Source organism: Nothoprocta perdicaria, unplaced genomic scaffold (assembly GCF_003342845.1).
Source record: "Nothoprocta perdicaria isolate Ctin4 unplaced genomic scaffold, notPer1 scaffold_9, whole genome shotgun sequence".
Classification (NCBI taxonomy): Eukaryota; Metazoa; Chordata; class Aves; order Tinamiformes; family Tinamidae; genus Nothoprocta; species Nothoprocta perdicaria.
The window spans coordinates 929,450-950,049 of NW_020456198.1; the positions used below are offsets into that span (position 1 = coordinate 929,450).

At 37.3% G+C, this 20,600-nt stretch overlaps 1 protein-coding gene across 1 annotated transcript in view; it reads right to left on the reverse strand.

Annotated features, from left to right (window-relative positions):
• Positions 1-12,350: 12,350 nt before the first annotated feature.
• The window catches only part of PPP4R2 (protein phosphatase 4 regulatory subunit 2), a 28,638-nt gene continuing 20,388 nt past the window's right edge, over positions 12,351-20,600 (reverse strand). Inside the window, exons 4-9 of the mRNA XM_026052500.1 lie at positions 19,669-19,762; positions 18,168-18,205; positions 16,304-16,378; positions 15,756-15,899; positions 15,043-15,311; positions 12,351-14,145 (exon numbers count right to left, since the gene is read on the reverse strand). Coding sequence (XP_025908285.1) covers positions 13,832-14,145; positions 15,043-15,311; positions 15,756-15,899; positions 16,304-16,378; positions 18,168-18,205; positions 19,669-19,762 — 934 coding nt within the window. The 3' untranslated portion in view covers positions 12,351-13,831. The remainder of the gene's footprint in view (positions 14,146-15,042; positions 15,312-15,755; positions 15,900-16,303; positions 16,379-18,167; positions 18,206-19,668; positions 19,763-20,600) is intronic.

Below are 20,600 nucleotides of genomic sequence, written 5' to 3' on the forward strand. Positions count from 1 at the left end.
TGTATTACATGGAATAAGGGATTGGTTCAATTGCCTCAAGGCAAGAAATTGTATCCTACTGGGGGAAAAAAAAGAAAAGCAAAAAAGAAAAAAAAAAAAAAGAAAGAAAGAAATGTAATCTAACCTATCCTATATCTTTCCAGCAATACAAGAAAATTAAATACCAGAAACCTAAACCAAAACCTTCATAAAAAACAAAGAAATTATTGCAATTTACATAGGAATGTGTGTTTGGTTTCTTCTGTATTCACCTCCAATAGGCCAAGGACATAATTTCTGCAAAAATCATTTTTTTTTTTATTGTTGTAATTATCTAACATGCCCTGAGGTAGTTATCTGCAGTATCTACATTTTTTACCAACTTGCCAAGTGAAAATCCAATTGTTCCTAATGACAGTCACTCTGTGTCTCCCTTTCCAATATATGAGGAAGGGTTTATTATCCATTTGTAGTAATTAAGGCATGAATGTTATATTGCGCCATAAACCCAAATTCATTAAACAAATAAATGTTTTTTTCACACTTACAATAGCAAAATATTTAAAAGTAAAAGTTGAATTATAATGTGCAGCACAAAAGTAGCTTGAAGAATAAACTAGTATTAGGAAACTTGAAGCATTCTGAGAATTGAAAGAAAATGCAACAACTCTGTAAGCTGTTTTTTCCCCAGCATTAACTACAAAATAATTAGCCAGCTGAAAATATTAGTGATAATATTTGAAAATATGTCTCTTTGTTTGAGTCTTTGTGTGCAAAATGGTCAAGCAAACTTTTTTTTTTTTTTAAAAAGGCAAGGCCATGTTGTACAGCTAAAAAAAAAAAAAAGAGAGAGAGAGAGAGAGAGTGAAAAAAAAAAAAAAAATAGTCTTCCCTACTCTTTGTCAGAGATTGCAATATTTGTTTCTGATGGATTAAATACATTATCAGACAAGAGACTAGGAGCTGCAACCAATGCCACGGCTTTTACTCTTTACTTACTGAACAATAACTCTATTCCACCGGGTTAGAAACTGAATGAGTCAAGCTATTTGTTATAAAATTCAGCAATGTAATAGAACATTCTAAGCCAAAAAATCCCTATGAAATACACAGCACTCCAATTTCGTTACTAAGCTTGTTACCTCTTGATCCCCAAAAAACAAATATACAGCAGAACTACTCTTAGAGTCTTCAAGGATTTTGCTGTACTTACACAATCCTGTGCTTGATTTTATTTGGGAACATGATGCTCTAGGAACCCGGCAGATGAAATTTCTCATCAATTCAATCTACATCATTAGAGCCTCCATTGTCATTCCCCCTAATTATAGGGCTAAACAACATATCAGATTGAGGCACAAAAAGAGGGAGTCAGGCAGGCACTCAGAATCAAGGCAATAAACAGATGTAACTAATGGCCCTAAAACTAGCTAGTGGAGGTGAAAACCAGTGTAGATGTGACTAAGTTAGCTATTAACCTTAAATCCCCACTAGCAGGCCACCTGCCTCCTTCACAACATGTCTCCCAGTATATCAGAGGACTGTAACTAGATTTAAACATATTGCCATTGCAGGATCTTCAGTTATAGGTGTTGGTTGAAGTCACAAGGCTAGTGAGGTCCATGAGAACACCTGCATTAAACTAGGAGTTCCTGTCTACATTTCTGTTATTCTCTCTGTAGGAGCACCACAAAACCACAGAACTTTATGCAAAAAAAATGCACCTAATAGGACTACTTTATTGTAAGCCTTCTTGCTTTCATGGAAGAACTCCAAAACCTCAGGTATTCCTCCAAAGGAATTACAGTTCTTAATTTCTTAAATATTATCACATCCTATGCTATTTTCTCTCTTAGAAGTGCTGTATACATCCACCCCAACACATGGGAAACTAGAACCAAAATACTTTGGTAATGTTTTTTCCCTCCATCTGCAAGGTAAAACAAACTGTTCCTCTGCAAATCCCTCCTGTAGACACACATACAACTCCAAACGCCACAATGGTCATGGTGATTTTATTCCTGGAGAGCTAGAGGAAAAAGGAAGACAAATCTTCTCCTAGCATGAAGTTTAAATGAAATGTTTAAAAGAGGTGTCTCACTGCAGCTGTACAAACTTTTTGTAAAGAAGCCCATACCCTAGCAAGTTTAAATTTCAATACAATATGTAAAACTTGGACTGGGTGTTTGGAGGTTTGCAAATCTTCTAGACAGATTTGGGCTTTAGTTCAAAAAGATTTGGTCTGATTTATAGTTTGCTTGAAATGATGCCCAAAAGAGTAATTAAGAAGAGTTTTCACCAAAAATAAGCATAATTCAATGGAGTTGTCTCATTCCTCCAGTGCAAGGAGTCATAATGCATTTACTCTTCAAAGAGGAAAGGAGGGAGGAACAGGGAAGAAAAGAGCCCTTCAACATTACATTGACAGGACAATCCAATATATATATAATATGAAGTCTTCATTATAAATGAGAATCTATGTTTAAGACACACTATTTTTTTTCATTAGACTGTTTTACAGTATGCTCCCAATTTTTTCTTTTTTTTTTGTTTTTTAATCAAAATCTGTTTAATGTCATGATACACAGTACATGGCAGAAGTTGAATTGCTAGTTTTATGCTCAATTTATGAAATTTCTTTTATGTTAAAGAAGCTATTTGCATATAGATTAACTATAGTCAGCATTTAAAATCACAGGAAGTTAGGTATAAATGTTTTAGAACAAAGTTTGACTTTATATTTTCAGTACAGAAAGAACTGAAAGTGAGTTTCTGCAGGTTCTCCAGTCCTGCCCAAAATTTGCAAACATATTAAATCTTCAAAAATTCATTACCATGTTGTTAATGTAGTTCAGCTTCACATTTTCAAGTACCATATTTCACTGAAGAGTCTTTGCAGAAGAAAAGGGAATACATTACTGCAAATAAGGCTCAGGTACAGAAATCAGTCAGTCCAGTGCAGAGCACACCACTTTGTACCAACTCTCACCATGAGAAAATTGACCCTTGTACCTAGCCTGAGAATCATAGTTCCTTGCACCAACAGCACGTATGCCATTCGCCCCCCCCACACACACAAACAAGTTACAACTATTTTTCTTGCACAAGCTACCAAAATCAACAAATTTGACAGAGCAATGTACTTCACACGCACACAATCCCTTTAGTCCTGGCCAAAAGAAAGTGCACAAGAGCTAAGCACACAGCACAGTATTGCAGCACAACCAGCATCCATAACTAACCATAGCATCCATGCTAACCTGTGCTCCTCTTACTACAGTTTAAGGACAAAACTTGTGCAGTGCATACTAGGAGCTAAGCCACTTTACGGTCTGGTGACTGTTCAGAAAGTAGGACCAAAAGCACCATTTACTGTATCTCACTACTTCAATACTAAAAGAGGCTACAATTCAGACAGGAATTTCTGGAGCAGCTAATTAAAATCATGTTTGGTCCCTCAAAGCTCACTGTCTCTTCAAGTGAACAGGTTACCACACAAAACTGAATACATCAGAATCAATGCACTATCAAAGATCTTAAGACATATGCAGTACAAACTGAGTGTTTCATTCTAATTGCTGTATGTTTCCCAGAGAGCAGCCAGCGGTTCATACTGAGAAGGGTCAGCGCAGTACCTCCACAACCAGTATGTTACTACAGTGAACATCTTTTGTACCCTTCAGCAAATCATTTAGAGAAAATCAGCTGCATGTCTATGTGCTCATATTACTCAGCATGAATATTCCCTCTTACAAAAATCTCAAAAGTTCATGCTTATCTTAACAACATACTACCTGGTAGCCATTACTCTAGAATGAACACATTCGTCAACAGGTTATTTACACTAAGAGCAACAGTTTGGTGCGATATTTACCTACAATGTCAGGAAAGAAAGGCTTGCTGTTCCGGGGAGAAGTCTACCAAGCAAGCAATTAGACTGCAGCAGATTTCTTCAGCTTTCCTGATTTCTTCAATAAATCACTTAGTCTACCTTTCCTGAAGAGAACCTCTTATTTGCATCATTTACATATCCCACTGTGAAAACAAAGGCCTGCATGCAGCAGGGTAGAAGAGTATCTCTGCCAAACTCCTCTTAGAGGCTTTCTCCTCAGCAATCAACAGGAAAACATATGAGACATTTTTGGTTAAGCGTAAGCTTAAGCCAAGGAGCTTAACAACAAGCCCATGAGAACCCTAGAGGCAGCCCGACATCAGAGAAGCACCACAAGCATCCTTCCTTCTCAGACACAACACCCAGAACAAATGGAAACCCTTTTTTCTTTCTTTCTTTCTCTCTCTCCCCACTCCTACTACTACATAAAAGGTTACCACCATACAAACCTTTCCTCTCCTTTCTCCTCGCTGCTGTCCCAATCTCCAGGCATCCCCAGAAATCCACAGTACTTCACTGACTATAAATATCACTGCCATCCACAGTAACATGGAAAAGTCATGCACAGAAGTTGTGTTTTTCCCTGTACTTTCAGGCTTTAAAATAGTTATTCCTGACTTACATGGACTTTGTAAGTCACAGAACTTTTAACCATTCAAGCCTGCTTCCAAAATAGCACAACATGGGCTTTTTAGGGATGTGATTTAGACTACACAAAGCAGTATTTAAATAGTTAGCTATCTAATACTAACTTGCAAAACCTAAAGGTGTTATTTATTAGAGACCTACAGAAAATATAAAAGGAAATAATACAGTTATCAACAGTTTAACACTGGTAAGTCACTACACGTAATACTCGTAAAGCCCTGGTTCATTCAATTCATGACAGTAGCCCTTACTAAGCAGCTGAAGCTCTTCATATATGAACTGAAGCCACATTCTCCACTGCTATCCTTTAATACCTGTCAAGATAGAGCACTCTTTTTGTGCTATCATTTTAATTGAATACTAAAAAAATAGTTCACTGAACGCAAGATTTACTGTAACACATAAAAATAAAATGACAATAAAGTCTTACACATAAATTAAGCAGAAAAAGCCCTGTAATCTAGTCTGTATCAATGTCATATTTTCTTTCACGTCAATGCCTCATTCTTCATCTGCTTTGATGTGCAATAAATTACCATTATTGGTAAATATTTATATTCAGTTCTGCAATGTCAACACACTGACAATTAATATAAGTCTTCCAAAAAACATTCCCATCTCCCTCAGACAACACAAATATTCATCACATATGCCTTTCGGAAGAATTACACCCAGGAATGAGTTTTAGGATTATCTTTTTTTTTTTTTTTTTTCTGATCTCAGGGACTTTTAGCTAAGAAAACTACAGCAAATGAGGAATTTGATAGTCACACACATACTGGCTAAAATCAATAGCTTTAATTTTCACATTTAAGCCTCTAATTTTCATTTGACAGGCTCAGCAGGTTTAATGCACACAAACAATTTACTTTTACTGTTTTTAATTGTTTTTAGTCAATCACTTTTATTACTTCTCGGCATCTGACTAAAGAAATTAATAGAGCTATGTTCATAAATGATTACTTTGTGAAATGGCTTGATAGATACATTTGCCAGTTTCACCTTCAATTACTGCCTGAATAGCAGGCTGGAAAACACTTACCAGATCACAGAAAGCGTTTGCTGTATAAATTCTTGCATGATTCTTTTGTATTAACAAAAACAAAAAAAAAACACAACACAACCTCGGTGCTTCAGGTGATACTGTTATAGGAAATGAGAGGCCTGAGTCTTCCTGTGTAGTAGACCAAAGTTCCCTAAGAACTTGGGGCTGCCCTCCATTCTGCTCCTTGCCCACATAGGAGTTGGGTTAAAGCATGGTAGCCTCATACAGCAACATATTATTCCCCTTAAAAAAGGTAAGTACGGACAAAGCTGAAAAACATATTCAACAAAATCACTACATAGCTGGAGGAAAAAAAAAAAAAAAGGTAGGGGAGAAAGGCGTATTCTCCTCTAGTGTATAATTAGTTGGTTCATCTACAATGAAAGAACTGGTTTGTTATCCTACCAATACTTATTTTATCATTACCCTTACTGTAGATTAGGCTGACATATGTTGAAGTTTTGGAAAATTCTATATGTTCCTCTCACTCTATTTCTTAAATAGCTTGCTTGGTGAATGATAAAATACTTGCATACAAAGCTCTCCTCCCCACCTTTATTGAAATATGTTCTTTTTCTCTAAGCAACCACCAGACTCCTAAGCCAGCCTCTGCTTTTATTACAAAAGCCAAATGATGCTACATTAGTCAAAATTGCTGACATCAAACTAGATTTTCATTTGATATTCTTGTGTAACACTCACATTTGATTTAAACCTTCAAGGAGCAGATGCTCCAAAAAGCAGTCTTTTTTCTAAGCCCTAGGAAACTGATAAACTGAATACTGAGTCAAAAGGCCTTTCTCAATTATTTTAGAAATTTGAAAACTTTGTATGAAAGAGCCCTGATCTCTGACTGAGGCTGCTGGGTACTTCATGAATATAAACTGAAGAGATTAATTCCTTCAGTCCTTAAGCTGCCAAGCATACACTCCACAAGAAAACCATGAGTAGTACATACCACATCAAAAAACATGTCTTGCTACCCATGTAAACTGCCCAAAGTCTACTTTTTTTTCTTTCTGAGGTTCATGCAAAAAAAAATTCCATATTCCTTGAAGTCATTCCTTAATCTAAATATCATTTTTACTTTAAATTGCTTGGAATAGAACAGATACTTGATGCCAACATGCCAAGAACATGCCAAGAATATGTAACATATCAAGAACATGATAAGAAAAGTAACAGGCTAAGAGCAGGCTAAGAACATATAACAAGCTAAGAACATGCAACAGGCTAAGAACATATAACATACTTATACCCTTCCTGTTTGCAATAATTATGTTTAAAAGCTTTTTGTTATTCAAACTGAGGTGATTTAATGAGAACACTGATGCACGGTCTTGTTCCAATGGTATGCGTGACTTGGGGGATTGTAACTCAGCTGCACAACTTCACCTACCCAAGGAATCCACGTCCATCTCCTTGAAGTGTGTGCTATTGGTGATCTAAACCGCAGCGCACACGATGCTTTGCTGGGTTACCCATCTCTGTACCTGTCATCACAGTGCATTTACCTTTGTGTTGCTTGCCCAGAAGGCTCTGCTTTCATATTTTTTTAATGTTTGTTGTTTTCCAAAATTAAAACACAGCTCCAAGAAGGACTCTTTTCCAAACAGTGCCTACTTCTAAGTCTTTACATTAGATATCTCAAAGAAAACAGTTTTGGTTGCACAGAAGTAAATGGTCAAAGAAACAAATAGACAAGAAAATGTCTCCTCTCTGTTCTGCCTTAGAGCTCCTTTTTCTCATCCATCTCTTGTGACTAATGTCACGATGTGTAAATATTAACAAATGCAAGATTTTCTGATCACCTCTGGAACAGTTACAGAGCCTGCGGCAAGACAGGCATCTACCAATATCCCGTTCATTTGATGAATCCCGTTGCGAGCGTGTTCCAAAGTCACATTGCAGTTTTACGAGCATTTGTAGATCTGCTAAAAGAGGGTCCCAGGGCATCTGTCCACTAGATGATTGCAGGAGTGTAGTGACATTGAGAGGTGAATGGTGATAAAACTGTCTGAAAGCATAAGTGTGATGGTAAGGGATGAGACCAGACTTAGCAGCGGGAGCTAAACAGCTGCAGTTTTGAAGCTGTTGGATATAACAATTCATATATAATATACAAAGCCAAACTCTGTTACATGAGCACCAACATACTTGTCTGGTATTCAAAACTCTAATGCCAAGACAGAAGTAATGGCATTTTCTGAATAAAGTTTCAAAATTGAAAGATGCAGCTGAAGGGAGAAATGGAGCATCATAGCTCATATATAACTAGGGCAGAAAATGACTTGGAAATTACTGTGGACCACAAATTGAATACAGTCGGATATCATTTTGAGACATATATACAACACAGGGGAGGCATTATCCCAGGCTGCCTGGGAGGCCCCAGCTGGTGGACTCTACCCTAATTTGGGTACAGCAATTTAAGGAAAAGGGAGACAAATGGGAGAAGAGGATGACTCAGAACATGTCATACCAGGAAAAGTCAGGTCTGTTTAGTCTAGCAGGTAAAAAACAGGGGTGGCAGGATAAACTAATAGGGCTTGCAGTGCTCAGCAGGTTTGTTAGCAGGAAGTCAGTCACCAGGCTTCTCTCAGTAGCATGGAATTGGAGAGGTACTAGATGAGGAATATCAGCTTAATTTGCTGCCAAGACAACTTAGTTCAAATATTTGTTGAAATCACTACTGAAGCGTAGTCCACTGCAGTGGTTCTCTCTCCCCAAGGAGTCTTGAAGGCCAGACACGCGAGGGAGGCAGCAGCTGAAGGGTAGTCCATGTTCCCTGGCATGGCTCTAGTGCACACACCCTGTGACAGGGTTACTGCTAGCCACAGCATTGCTCTGTGGTGCCCCTCTCCTGTTCAGTCAGCACAGCTATGTCCCTTTGTCAAGCCCCAAAAGCAGACTCAATGGCTTTGCTGGGCTGTGTCCAGCACTCTTCTGCTACACCTCACAAAGGTTACTTCGTGAGGGTGTTGAGTGCTGTGCTAGCTCTTGCATCAAGCCTTGCAACTCTGGCCATGGTTTAGGGGCTGCACGAAGCTGGCAAAGCCTGGCAATGGAAACCCAGCCCCCTTAGTCACAAGCTGGGTCCCCCGGACCTGCAAGTCTCTCACTACAGTGAAATTCAAGCCTTTTCCAGCTCAGTAGAGTCCCCTGTGAAGCAGTAAGCCTGTATGGACAACGATATTTGTGAGCAGGGTTACAGCAGAGTTTAGTCCCAGTGCTTGCATATGCTTCCCCCAACCCCCAGCAGCCTGGCAGAGTCGCGGCCCTTCCCAGCCGCTCTTCTCTCACCACTTCAGCTTTTCCTCCTCCTTTCCCACAGAAGGGCAGAGCCGCTGCCGGACCCTGCCTTGCCGCGCGCTCTTCCCCGCCGCGGCGCGAGACGACCGTTGGCGCAGCCGTTAGGGCGGCTGTTGGAGTGACCGTTGGCGGGCGGGGCACAGGCGCCGCCAGGCGGCGCTGCTGGGGGAGGGGCGGGGCAGGACCGGCCGGTGGCGGTTCTTGCCGCGCGGGAGCCGCTTCTTTCTGAGGCCAGCGAGACTCGACCGCGCCTCTCTCCCGTCCTCCCGTCACAGTTTTAGCTAGCTGGATTTTCGCACTTGCCCACCAAGTGCAAAATTTTGCCATAGTAATTAAAATAGAGACACTGCACTAGACAACTAACAGATTATTTAAGGGAAACTCCTCATTAGGTGCTACCTTCTCCGTGAGCGTGGTTACACTCGTCCTACCTGTGCTGCAACTCCAGCTGATCCCAAAGGCAATACCATGAAGTCTGCTTTCCTGCTCTTCATGGAAAACTTTGAAAATCATGCTGCCATAAACCCCTTCTTTTGATGTGACACTTGGACAGATAACATACGCTGTTCTTAGTAAAACCAGGGTTGGATGGTGTCTCTGTTAGCAATAGCAAGCACATGGTGTAACTGCAGAACTGTGTATAGAAGTATTAAAAATACTTCTAGAGCAGTCTTTGAAAGGCATGCCCAGCATCACAGCACAGACATACTCCAGCACATACCCCACAGTGTTGTGGGGTTTTGTTTGTTTGTTTGTTTTTTATAAAGCCACAAAACATCCCAGATTATTGAAAAGAAACCTGCTCCACTGTTCCAGAAGAAACAGGAATAAGGAATGAGGATTTATGCTGATTTCCTATGACACATCATGCATTGACACTCAGCCACACCATCACACAGGTGGAAATGAAAGTTTTAAGAACCTACTTTTTATTCACACAACAGGAAAAGACACGTATACCAAATAATATTAGATTAAGCCACTGCTAAAATAGCAGTGTTCAATGGCCCTCAAAATTTTTCATCTCTAAACCTGCAGTGATGTGATCCAGCAATTATAAATTGGACAGCAGAACAAAATATGCTGGGAAAATGCCAGTCCAGAGTAGTCTCTGCCATTGCTTGCACTGTTTATTGTCTATGAACTAGGGTACAATTAAGCTTCTAAATAGTAGTGGCAAGAAATAGATGTTAATACATAACCAAATGTTTTCTCATACTAGAACGATTTCCCCCTCCCTCTTCCATACAAATGACATGTTTTCATACTTTTTAAATAACTTTTGTTTACACTTGGGAATTAACATCTCCTCAAAAAAATAATGCTCTTTTCTTTTACTAGAGAATCTGGGTTTAGAACAGCGTCCATTAGACTAATCCTGCCATTTTGGTCAACTCAAAACTTCTGTGAGCTGTTTTATCTCTGTAAGTACAGGGAAGGAATCCCATAATCAAAACTCTTCTTCACCTGCCTTCAAAACCAACTGTAACAGCATCTGGGACACTCAGTGCACCGGGGCTACAGACAGGAACCTGTAGATAAAGCCTGACTATGATGGATCATCCCACCAAATTTGCAATGAAAAGAGAAATTTGAGAGCTTTATTGTTACTGGTTGCAATGCAAATGGCTAGAGAAGAGCTGCTTTGCCAAGAACTGAACATTAAGATAGGAGATCAACTTATAACTGAAGTAATATAGCTGTTAAAATGCCTTGTAAACTAGTTAACTGTAAGAGCACAAAACTTGTAATTACTTCAGGTCTCTGAAGGATCACTCGGAACTAAGACATGCTTGCCACCTGCGTGCACAGAAACAGAACATTATCTTTCAGTTAGAAAGCACAGGATTACTTCTTACTCTAAACTGGAGGAAGTTAAGTTTATGACATGAATACTTGGTGGTAGAAATCATGAAAACAGTGCCTGGTATAGAGAACAAACACAGATGCATGCAGTACATGATAGATTCTATATATGCAGCCAAATTTTACAGCTAAGCTTGTTCAATTCAACAGTGCAGTTACCAAGACAATATTTATGTCCGTAATGAAGTTGCAGCACAAAAGTCATTGAGACAAATGAGGGAAGGGGCGCTGATCAAGGGAAAAAAACTGTATTGGTTACTCTACAAAATATGGGTGTTTCATTGATAATGTCAGTGATTTACCTGGGCTGCCTTCAGTAAATATTACCTCTTCCATACTTGTCTGACTGAAAATCATTGAGCACAAGATGCATCTTGAGATACAAATAGTCTTTAAACCCTTCCTAGTAGTACATTATATGAATAAAAAATGCAAATGGATTTCAGAAGGGTGTTTTAGTACAGTTGTAGTCAATAGAAACATTCCTTTTAGAATAAAAAAATCTAGATTTTATTAATCATTAGGTTGCTGCTTAATAATTATTAAAAGAGAAACTCATATACATCATGCATACACGTAAGCCTCACACTTCCTATGTAAATAACTTTATAGCCATAACCAGCTCTGTCTAAATGGCTGTAACTGGAAACACATTCTGTGGTAGATGTAGTTACAGTACTTAACCATCTATCTTTCAAAAATACTAAACCATAAAAACAGACTGAATATTACACTTCCACGCAAACTGAACAGCAGCCACTTGCCTACTGACAGTGCCCACCACTTACAACAAAATAGCACTGCTCTGAAATGCAGTTAATTGTTTTTCAGCATTAAAAAAGGAAGCTTATCTGATTTAGTAAATGCAGTCATTAAAAGCAGGCATGTATTATGTAGCAAGATTCTTGCTGGGACATTAAAATATGATTTCAATTCTTATTTGCTATTGAGAAACAGAGTCCTTGCAGATATACAAATGGATCCATATCTCAAAGTTCTTACTCAAGTCTTTACAATAGTGGCACTAGGGCTGCTAAAACAAACATATCAAAAGGTCACTGGTGCTTAAAGAACAAGTTTATTGACAATATCTTCACAAATAAACATTCTAAAGAATTTCAGAAAATTCTCAACTTAGAAGTTTTAAAATATTGTTTTCATTGGCAAAATATTCCCAAAACCAAAAATGCAAAAAGTCACTACATTAACTTTCCTAATTCCAACATTCTGGTTTAGTCCTTTGAATTTGTAATATACACCCAACCCTTCAGCACAATAAAGAGTGAGTCAATAAAGTATGATTTTCACTTTGTAAGGGGAGGTCAATCAATAGGATTTTCTTTTTCTTTTTTTTTTTTTTTTTGGCAAGCATCTCCCTGAAGCCACCGTCTGCTTAACATGGGTAAAGTTAGGAACATGTTACTTTATAAATACTCATATTAAGTCATATTATCCTAGTATTACTCAAACTGCATTTTCCCCCAAAATATAAAGCATACCATGTAGGTACAAGAAACTATCAGCATGCATTTTAGAGGTCATTTTTGTATTCAGTTATGTGAACTTAAAATCGCAGAGGGACAATTCTGATAAAAATGTACTCAGATATTTCATAACATTAATATTTATTGCTTTATATGAATACTGTATTGAAAGCCCAAGCATTCAGTTTACACACAGAAATTATACAATTATATACCGTTTCACAATGGCAGTGAGCACTCATTACAATCTACAAAAATCTACTTTACAGAAATTTAAAAATTCTAAATATCAAAAAGGTACAGTTGAAGAAACAGGTATAAATTTGGCAGCCAGTAATTGTGACTGGGAGGTTGCAGTCTGCATGTCTTTAAATATGGGAACTGGAAAATATCGACAGTTTAAAGCAGTAGTTGTGCTTTGAGCTGGTTTGAAAAAAATGTAACACTGGCTGTCAAAGTAGCATGTTCAAAAAATATTTAGTTCACTTCCAAAATGTTATACAAATCATGGTGATTTCTATGCACCCCTAAACTTTTAGTCACTTAGCTCAGATACATAACTAAAGTTGTATATTAATTCTTCCAGTACAGTGGTGTAGTCATTTCAATGCCACCTGCACACTTTAGTATAATTTTGAGATATAATTTTCACAATGCTCCAAGAAGCACTCAAAAAGGCAAGTACCTGTTCATTTCTTCCAAGATATTTTCTTACCGTATTTCCAAGCATTTCTTCTACAAAAGTTTAAGCTAATGTTTTGATTACAATGTTCTCAACATAAAACACATTTTCTCATAAATAAATGAAATCCTTTCACTCAGGCACCTCAGAAGTATACAAAAATGTTGCAATTTGAACAGTTTTCTTGGAATGTGTTTATTCTGGTGTTTGCAACAATGTTAATATTTCCAGGGTTTCATCTGGGCCAGATTTCATTTGTTTATCCGAGGCAGGACAAAGTGCCTTTAGAGGTGAATTCAGTCTTTTCCTATAGAAAAAGTATTTGCTGTATTTATCCTTTATAGAAACAGAAAAATATAACATTACCCCCTTGAACAGTGAGGGTACACATATGTGTGCATGCGTGCATATACATGTGTGAGAGAAATGCAACACATTTTAAACACACAACATAAGGTTTCATAGTGTGTGTTCAAATAAAAATCTGGAAACCAGCACGAAACCCCATAATTCACATGTTGAATGTTGAAACTGTAACCAAAATATGAAATAACTGCTATAGCTGTCAGAAAAAGACGAGACAAAAAGCTTTCTTGCTTACATAGAACTAGGTGTGGTAATCTCCAAAAAAGTTGTCAAAATTATAATTACCTTCCAGTTTAAAAACTTTTATTCTAAATAAAAAAAACTATACACAAACCACTGATTTGACCAAACAAAAGTTCAGCGGTAAGCAGGACCTGAAGGAGCTGGTATTCACAGTTCTTATCACGTACAACTCTTTCAAGGTTCAATCCATGGAGAAGTTTATTTTACAACCTGCTTCTTTTTGTAAAACTAAAGGTCCACTTTATTACATAAAATTATTTATACAGTGTAAAACTGGAGCCTTATGGAAAATACTGCATCTAAGTGTACTTAAATTAGTCTTGCTCCATAGGTTCATCTGCAACATCTGTGGCGTCATCACTGTTTTCCATAGGGGTCTCTGATGAATTTTCTGGAGTTTCGCTAGTATAGGACCCTAACTCTTCTGTTTCACTGCAGTCAGCTCCACTACTGGCAGATCCACTATTTTCACTTTCATCTGAATGTAAATCCTTCTCTGCTTGAGACTGATCAGACTCCTCCATCTGATTGCTCTCCTCAGAGGAGTCTTCATTCACAGTTGAGGATTCAGTGTCTTTTTCTTGATCTTTTCTGTCTGGAACAACATTTCTGGGAGACATGAAGGACTCTAGAAGCAGTGAAAGCAGAGTATTATTTGAGACTTTCTAAACAATTTTACATTCTGCTACTTTTTTATTCCTAAGTATGCTGTATAAAGTTTGCTTCTACTCTACAAGAAAGGACAGAAAAAATGGCAATGTCTTTGTTTATGAAAAAATAAAGTTATAGACAACCTCATCATTACCTAACCTAATGTACCATAAGGGAAAAAAAAAAAATCAAGTATGCAACTTCACTACATTTCTGTGGATAAAGACAATATAAGAACAACAAATAACTTCTAAACTTCCTCCATTTTCTGTGTTGTCCTCAGAAGCAGAATCTTTTGAAAATCTTGAAAGCAGTTTAAAATGTTGAAAGCACTCCACTTGTTTGGAGTGTACCTCAAAGGCATATTTTGCAAATACATGAGTGCCCCCCCTCCCATAAAGATAAAACTACAATTCTATTAAACCACAGTTAGCATTTTTGAATTAGATACTGTGCCCACCTTAGATCATGGTAAATTCCATTCTTTAACAGGATCTGAGAGATTATCACCCAAATCACCAACTTTATAGCCGCATTTCAGAAATTTAGAATACAGATAGTGAGAAGTATACATAACCCTAATAATCTCTTTCCTCACAGAGGAGGTATCTGAAGATACCCTAAAGCAGAGATTCCCAAAATTTTTGTATATTATCACCATACGTAATGTAGTACTGCCTTTATTTTTTTAGGAGTATATATGTATTTTAAATAGGCACACAGAACATTAAAAGGAAGAACTAACAGAACTGGTAAACAGATCAGGTTCTAGCTGTTCACCTTCGTACACAACAGGACATTCAGCAATCTGCCCTCCAGTGAAGAAAACCCCCACTTTGAGGAAAACACACAGATCATGAAAAATGTGAAATACCTTCCTCCTCTTCCTCTATACAGCGCTTTCGTGCACAAGCTGCATCTTCTTCTTTATCCCGAGATGTAGAGGATATTTCTGTCTCTTCCCCCATGCCCAAAGAGACTTCACTGGAGGCAGTTTGGTTAGGTGCATCTCTGGCTTCTCCTTCTTTGTCAAATTTAAGTCTTTTTACCTCATGCCCTTCTGCTTCTACAGGGTCATCTTCAGAGTGCTTATTCTTTACTGGGCTGCTTTGAGCACCTTCCGACTCAGATGCTGGTGATTCGCTATAGACAACAAAAGCAGACAGCATTTTTTACTGAGTAAAAATATTCCTTATCTATTCTATTTTTGTGTTACTTTCTAAGGCAGCATTTCAAATCAAACCTGAATTCAATCACTACATAAAACCCTGAAACTTCTCCTTCATCAGGTTATCTACGAAAGTGAGAAGTAGTCAGGCTATGTTTATGATCTAAATTACAAACATTTATGATTTATGAAATGTCATATAAATTTTTACTGTATGTCCCATGCACTTAAAAGATCGGCTACTGTAATCGTGCAAACTTAAGCTGGTATTATCTAGACAGCACAAACAGTAATAAATACATGTCTAATCCTCCTGCAGATATTCTTCTGTCAAGGCTTATTACACATAATTTAGAAGCCCCTTACCTAAGTGAAAAAAGGTAGGAATACTAAAAACTCAAAGGTATTACTCCTCAAACCTGTTTTTTTTCTCTTCTGCTTGCTGCAAGTTCGAGTCTTTATGTTCCACACTGTCTGGCAAACCGTTTGTTGTCATAGGAGTTGACAAAGAAACCTTCGGTCGATTTACCGGTCTGGGAGTTCCAGGGCCATTTATATTAGATCTTAAAAAATAAATTAAAAAAAAAAAAAGCATTCCTTGAGAAGTTTATCTGTAATAGAGAGTAAGTAGCTATAGCGTAGCTTTAAAGATCATGAAAATATTCACTTAGCCTGGCATTGTACAGTGAAAAAGATTTCTTACCTCCAAACTGCATGTTATCATAAAAGCTTTAAACAGAAATAGCCAAGTAACTCAAAATACCAGTGTTACAAAAGGATCGAGATTACAAAAATCAAAAGGGGCATATCCTCACCACTCCTCCCATCCCAACACTCTATGTTGGGCTACCTTTTTAATGTCAACTCTTTTGGGTTCAGAATAAGCAAAGAAAAAGGGATCTGAGCCATCTGTATTCAAAACTACTTCACTTTTATCCAAAAAGGTAGCTTGTGAAGCTAAACTTACCTCTCAGAATAACCTGGTGAATTTCCTGGGAACATAACACCATTCATCCGATTTAAACTATTGGAATTATTTTTCCTAAAAGGAAATAAAAATACAACAGTTAGAACTCAGTAAAGGAAGTTAAATTACTTTTTTAAACTTCTTGGCATAGAACAGTTCAGAACAGTAAAGAACAAAATTAAGCTATCACAGGTAGAGTTTGAGAGTGGCAGTATCTTGTTAGACACTGTTTCAGTTAATGCATGGGGAGAGGAGTCTCTCTGAACTATAAGCTTTAATTTTCCATATTCTGCAAAAGAAACTCAGGCTACATTTCTTCTGCATCAAATGGGCTTAAAATCGTCTATTAAGTGCTCTATGATTGATATTACTTAATATCTGTGTACTTTTAAAACAAGAAGCAATGATCTTTGAATGTACACCTCACATTCTTGATAACAAGTGCTCAGCCTTTTGAAAAGAATGCCTACCAGTACTTGCCCTTTATTTATGGTAAGATGGAAGAACTGAAACTTTAAGAGAAAAAGTACCCATTTTCAAGCTTAACTACATTCTTCATACTATCATTTCAACCAGGATTTTCGGACCCAGAGAGAGTTCTTCCTGGGCATTGAGCAAGACAGATCTTATAACCTAATGCCTTGAAACATGTTCCTCAAGAACTCTGGGTCTACCAGAGCCTCCTAAAAATTGCACATCAAATCTCTCCCCTCCTCCCCTGCTTTCAGATTCTTGCATGTATTAAGGGTTTTTTTCCCCCACCCCCACAGTTCTTCAGGGGGTATCAACATAAATATTACGCTGGGAAATAGGGTAAGATAAAAATTTACAACACAACTGATATTAAAGGGTATCCATCCTGTGGACTCAGTAGTCTGCTACTATGCAGAGGGAAAAACTGCTACTATGGCAGAGGGAAAAAAAAAAGTAAATAAATCCTGCAGTCAGCACTTCAGCCACTCAGCCACACAATGTCAGTAATTACTTTGCACTAGTTAAATCTGGAAGCCTGGTGGCCTAAGCAATAGTGTATAGTTATGTTTGTATAACTGCTGCAGAGACAAAAATATGCAAACTACCTTTAATCAAGCTTGCTGCTATTACTCCCTGCATTATCCCATAACAGTGAAGGTGAGAAGCACACAGAGTAATCAAGAAATCCACTGTTACTCAAAACAGTTACCTTTATTCTAGCTGGACTCTATACAGCACGATAAGCAGATGTGATTACAGCCCAACCTGTTTATTACATAGAGCTGCGTAACACATCAAGGCAGCACTGATTAACTTACTTTATACAGGGGAAACACAGGAAATATACACCAGAGATGGGGAAGCTTATTGGAAAGGGCCCAATGATAAATGGATGGAGGGATGCTTCAACTATCATTCCATCTATCTAATTTCAAAGTGCTAAAAGAGAAAAAAGCCAAGGTCACCCAACCAAGAATGCCTCCTCCTCCTCCAGCAATCACAATGAATGTCAAATTAAAAAGTACATTTTTTAATAAGAGATTTAATTCTCCTGTGGATGTGAAAATTATGCCATTTTAACATCAGCAATATATCTTATATAAAAAGCAAACATATAATTGATATATATGGATAAAATGTTTTTTCTTCATCATCTAGCTGTAGTATGAATCTATGGCTAAATTCAGAGGGAACAATGAACTGTGCCATATATCCAAATTCCAAAGCTGCTTGTTCATTTCAAATTACTGCATGTAACAGTAGCACTAGCACTGCTCTTGAATTAACAAGTGTTACTGAAAACTGCACTGTGCAGGTCTTCATTTTGGACCTCCAGGACACGCACACTAACACAACCTCACAATTTTGAGAAACTAAAGATTATACTTACTCTGAAGATGGATATACACAGCTGACAACCATGACATTCTGAAACACACAAACAAGACATTACAAGTTCAGAACAGAAACTTCTGCTCCTGACAAACATCCCAAAACTTAAAGGGTTGCAAGACTTTAGTCATCTCTTTTACAGTGCCCCTGAAGAAAACGTACCTGAGAGTTATCAACTGATAGGGAATATGTCTATATCTTTGAAGTGTTTTGCTTCCTCTTTACAAAGCTGGGCCATCAATACATTAAAGCCAGCAATTCTCTACATGCTTTAGTGCCAAATCTAGACAAGCATATTAAATCTCAGGCCCAAATGTTTGTAATTTCTCATTAAAGAATCTTTGGAAAGCAAAGAAACACACTGTGACACGATAAAAACATTTTCAAAGACAGAAGACAGTCTAAAACGGTGTAGAAATGCTCTATTTGTATGTATGGGTCCCGCATTCAAAAAGTAGGTGAGCACTGTTAGCTATTTTTAGCATAGTTGTTTTTCTATTTCAACAGCATAAACAACTCTGGTGCTGCATACATAAAGGGCAGAAATAACAGTGAGTTCAAGATGTTTTGCACAGCCACCTCTCCCTCTTCAGTGACACTACAAACAAAATCAATTTTAATACCTAAAAACTGAGCTTAAAAACTAGGTCTGTGAGTTTCTATCTCCACAGCAATGCTTACGCAGATAATATCAAAGGCCTCTATTTTTGCAGGCCCAGATAAATTAATGCACACAAACTTTAACGAAGGCTCTTAAACATGAGTGGGGATCCCACAAATCTCATTTTGGCTTTATGGAGACCATCTCACCACTTGCTTGCTGACCATCTTCCTTCCTATCTGAATTTGTAATAGTGCAGACAAGTGTGGGGCTACACTACAAATTGGATCAGTTAAAACAATTCTGGTAAAAAGCAAACACTTCTAACTGCAAAGGCCAGGTACAGACCTCAATCTATTTCTGCCACCACATCCTGAAAATCTGACATTGGCTCCTGAAAGACACCACATCACGAATATATGCTAAAAAATTACAATTATGAGATCTATATGCTTTTTTGAAAGCATATTTCCCAACAAAAGAGATCTAAATACTGAAATATAAAGTGTTTGGAGCACGGGGGTAGAGAATCTCTTCCCTCTGGACCTGATGTGAAGTCAGATCATTTCAGAGAAAGAAAATACCCTAATCAAAAGGCCAGATGAAATACTGAGAATTATTTCTTCACTTCTGGTGAGAACACAAGAATGACATACCCTCCAAAATCTTAAGGTTTTAGTACTGCACCATAATTCAGAGCCAGATTAGCCTTTGCAATTAAACTCTAAGTTTAAAAATGCTTTTTGTAAAGATAGGAAACAAACTCAAACAAATAGAACAGCTATTAGGACCATAATGTAATAAACATATCTTTGGCAACAACTAAGAAGTTATTTAACAGAAGTTAAATGTTAGTGTGATTCTATTTAGCTGTATTTTCTCTCAGAAAAATACGTACCTTTTCCACACCTCTTAGGAATTTGTCTGTTCCTGTATAATTCCTCCTAGGATCTGTCAGCAACTCACAGAGTCGCTGAATAGTGAAGGGGATGCTGCAATGAAATAGATTTATAACAATTTAATTTGATTTTCATGAATAAGACTGCTAGGAAGCAACAACATTATTGCTTTCTCCCAACACTAAAGAGGATGGAAAGAAAAATCAGTATTTAAATCTGTAAGCATGAGAATGCAGGATAATAACGCAGACCTGCATTTCCCTCATTCCATACACTGAGATGACAAAGTATTGTCTTTTGTGCAATAGATCTTATACCACAAAACTCAAAACAAAATCCTGAACGCATCCTCCCACAAGTCAAATAATTCACTAAAGCAATCAAAAGGAGATAGTTAAATTCAGTAATCAGATCATCAACAGTAAAAGAGTTTAAGACTACGTTTATTAGATAATTCAGATATAGAGAACAGAAAAGGATAAGTGATTCATAATAATTTAGACTCTCACACATTACATCTAAAAATATTCTCAGTTTGTAGTTTATTTCATGTTTTACAAAATACGTTTACAGGAAAAGCATTGTATGTTGTAATTAGTAGAACCATTAAAGTTCAACTGTTACACGTACTGTTTTTTGTCATAGACAGTATACTCATCTATGAACACCTTTGCAAAAATAACAGATATGCAAGTCCACAAACATCCAGAGTCACAAACATCATGTTCACACATTCTGTTTTCTATCTCGCAAATCTGCACTAAATTTCATCTCTATTTAAATGAATAAGAAATAGAAATTTCAAAGAATACTTTACATACATTTACCAGTTACCTGTGACAGAATACGCTTCCACTGCAAATTCCTATACAATGTCAAAATTCAACAAATTTGTCTTTTGACAAAATAATGAAATCATACTTTTAAAATC